This window comes from Miscanthus floridulus, chromosome 19 (assembly GCF_019320115.1).
Source record: "Miscanthus floridulus cultivar M001 chromosome 19, ASM1932011v1, whole genome shotgun sequence".
In the NCBI taxonomy this organism is placed as follows: domain Eukaryota; kingdom Viridiplantae; phylum Streptophyta; class Magnoliopsida; order Poales; family Poaceae; genus Miscanthus; species Miscanthus floridulus.
In genome coordinates, this window is record NC_089598.1 from 35318920 (window position 1) to 35322012 (window position 3093).

Sequence of the window (3093 nt, forward strand, 5' to 3'; positions counted from 1 at the left end):
GGAGGGGAGGGGAGCCGGGCCAGAGAAGAGGAGGCGAGGACCGGGACAGAGGGGAATGGGAGGGGCGGCCGGAGCGCATGGGAGGGGCCGAGCGCTCGGGGGTGTCGGTCATGGGCATGGAGCGCACGGGAGGGAGGGGCAGGGAGAGGAAACGCGCTCGCGATTTCGAAAAGCGGAGTCGAGCTCGTGATTTGGAAAACGTTGCGGGCGACCGTGAGTCGCGGACGCGCGTTTGCGACCAAGCCCGTATCGCAAGCCGTTTGTGCGGGATTATTGGCTTATCTGGCTCGCTCTCCCAAACAGGGCCTATGTATGCACAGGAATTATGAAGGTTTGGTGGGGCTGTGATTCACAGCCTGTCTGCCTGTGAATGGTTTGGTGTTGTCAAATTACATCTGGCCAGCAATTCAAATTGTCATATTTTTTCTGTATCTCGTTTACATTTCTTACCATGTTAGTTTGTTGATAATTTGAGGATGATGGGATAGAATTTGTTGAAGTGAACTCGATACCAAATTCGCAACGTAACCTGCGCGGCAGCACAACAAAGAATACAGGTGAAGGTGCAGCTCTCCGTATCTCGTGTCTTAATTAAAGTAGCAATATGGCAATCCATATAACAACATTCAGAAGTAATCCGGGTCGTTTCTTAATTAAAGTAGCAATGTGGCAAGCCATATCCATTGTGCTAAATTTGCACCGTTGGATCCTCAAGAGTCAAGCCAATGCTTGAAAACAGAAAAACAGGGGGAAGAAAATAAAATTTCTTGGTAAAAACTTATGTTCAACATAATGTTGTCCCGGTGAAAACTGAGATACCCGAAAGAGAACATTCAGTATTGATGTTTGGATCCTCCAAAACACTGATGACAGCCAGCTATTCCAGGTCGGTATAACCTATATGGCCCAGTTTGGCTTACCCCATATTCAGCTTGTTCGGTTTCTTTTTTCAGCCGGAACAGTATTTTTTTCTCATAACAATTCAGCTGGAACAGTATTTTTTTCTCATAACAATTCAGCTGGAATAGTGCTTTTCAGCCCAAGTTTTAGACTAGCGAACAGGGCCTGTAAGATTCTTCATCAAGCTTGACGAGCACGAAACAATTCACCAACTACCTTGCTTCGTCCGTGCAAACAGATAACCCCAGATCTCATGACTTGACATAAAGATGAATATCATCGCATTGCTTCTGGAGTAGGAATGAGCTAACAAGTGTTTAGTTGAAGCCTCCATCATATTAGGACAACTAGCAATGACATATGCCAATCCCTATAGTAGTGCTCAGCGGAAGTCCACGGCTATAAAGAGACCAATAGAACTCCTGCCGGTCGTTTCAAAAAAAAGAAAAAGAAAAAGAAAAGCGACCAGTCCCAAGCATGGAGCAAGTAGCTAGAGTAGGTGTCAACCGAAATGCACCTGGGAGTTGTCACAGAACATAGACATCCTGTACGGCCACCTGCCCTGGCATATATCGAGCTGACCAAATCCATGTGCACTGCACTTCGCGCAGCTCAGCATGCATATAAATGTGGGAAGATGGGTTGTGCTCTGCAAATCAGCCGATCAACCAGGTTCCATCAAGGTGAGACCTGTAGTGTAGAGCGTTAACAATGAAAGGATCCAGCGAGCATGGCGAGACCTCGAAGGCGCCCCTGGGCAGGGGTGGTGTCAGTAAAGGAGTGTCCGTGCTTGATCTCATACTTCGCTTCATCGCCATCATCGGCACCCTTGCTAGTGCCATTGCAATGGGCACCACCAACGAGACGCTGCCTTTCTTCACACAGTTCATCCGCTTCAAGGCGCAGTACAGTGATCTCCCTACTCTCACGTAAGCTAACCTCAGCAACTTAATTAATTGGTAGAAACAAACACTTTCAGTTAAGGAACACATATACGATGAGCCTCCGATGCTCCAACTGTTTCAATTTCGTTTGTGAACTGCAGGTTCTTTGTGGTGGCAAATTCTATTGTCTGCGCCTATCTCATCCTTTCGCTCCCACTATCTATAGTGCACATCATCAGGAGCAGGGCTAAATACAGCAGGCTGCTCTTGATCTTTCTTGACGCTGTAAGACTAATTAACTCTTTTTACAGTTCAAAGAAAATAATCCTCCATGAAAGCATTTGTGGTTATTCAACTAGTAATCGACTAATAGTATGTTGAAAAGTGCCAGCAAGTATATATATCGGTTAATTGGTTACCTGTTTTCTTGTGATTATTTTGAAGGCAATGCTAGCATTGGTGACTGCGGGAGCATCTGCAGCAGCGGCTATTGTGTACTTAGCGCACAAAGGCAATGTCAGGGCAAACTGGCTTGCCATCTGCCAGCAGTTTGACTCATTCTGCGAGCGTATCTCTGGATCCCTCATTGGTTCGTTCGGAGCCATGGTTATGCTGATACTGCTGATATTACTCTCCGCCATTGCCCTAGCCAGGCGCTAGGCCAAATAGTGGGATCATTTGCTTCCGATCCAGCTGTTGTGAAGTGTGATATCATGCTGCAGTTATTGGACTATATATGCTATCTTTATGTAATCTTATGTGTGCCTATTACCTCTTGCTATATGATCCTCCTATCCCAATTGTTGACCTGATTCTGCACTTCTCCTTTTCTTCTGATGGTGTGCACTATCATGTATAGAAGCCACAAAAAATGAATATGGATGAACTATTATGTATGGATCATGTATCTCCATAGTTTCTGAAAGAGTTGTTGTGTATTGTGTTCACTTAGGACAAAAACATGAAAGATTACCTTATAAATCCATAACTGCTATTGGCAGTGAAACCGTTGTGGTTTTGAATTGATTGGCAAACGGGATTTACCAACTATTTCCAGTTTCTGATGTACAATTGTACCAGTACAAGCACAAATGAAAAGATATTCATGGACGTTTGCAGCCTTTTCATTTCTCCATTAAGCAGTAGAACAATCATAATCACGGTCACAGCCTGAAGAAAGACCAGCAGGTATATTATGGATCTTAAAATTTATTTGATTTAAGATCGGATCAAAGTCAATTAAATCCAACAAAAATGACTGTCATTATCGTTGGCACGAGCATTGCCCAACAAATTGTACGTCCAGTTG

At 44.6% G+C, this 3093-nt stretch overlaps 1 protein-coding gene across 1 annotated transcript; it reads left to right on the plus strand.

The window, feature by feature from the left end:
• The first annotated feature begins 1556 nt into the window (after nucleotides 1–1556).
• On the plus strand, nucleotides 1557–2680 carry LOC136529786 (casparian strip membrane protein 3). Its single transcript, XM_066522852.1, has 3 exons — nucleotides 1557–1829; nucleotides 1946–2069; nucleotides 2229–2680. Exons 1-3 carry the CDS (start codon nucleotides 1612–1614, stop codon nucleotides 2442–2444), a joined length of 558 nt encoding a protein of 185 aa, XP_066378949.1. The 5' UTR covers nucleotides 1557–1611; the 3' UTR covers nucleotides 2445–2680.
• Nucleotides 2681–3093: the final 413 nt, after the last annotated feature.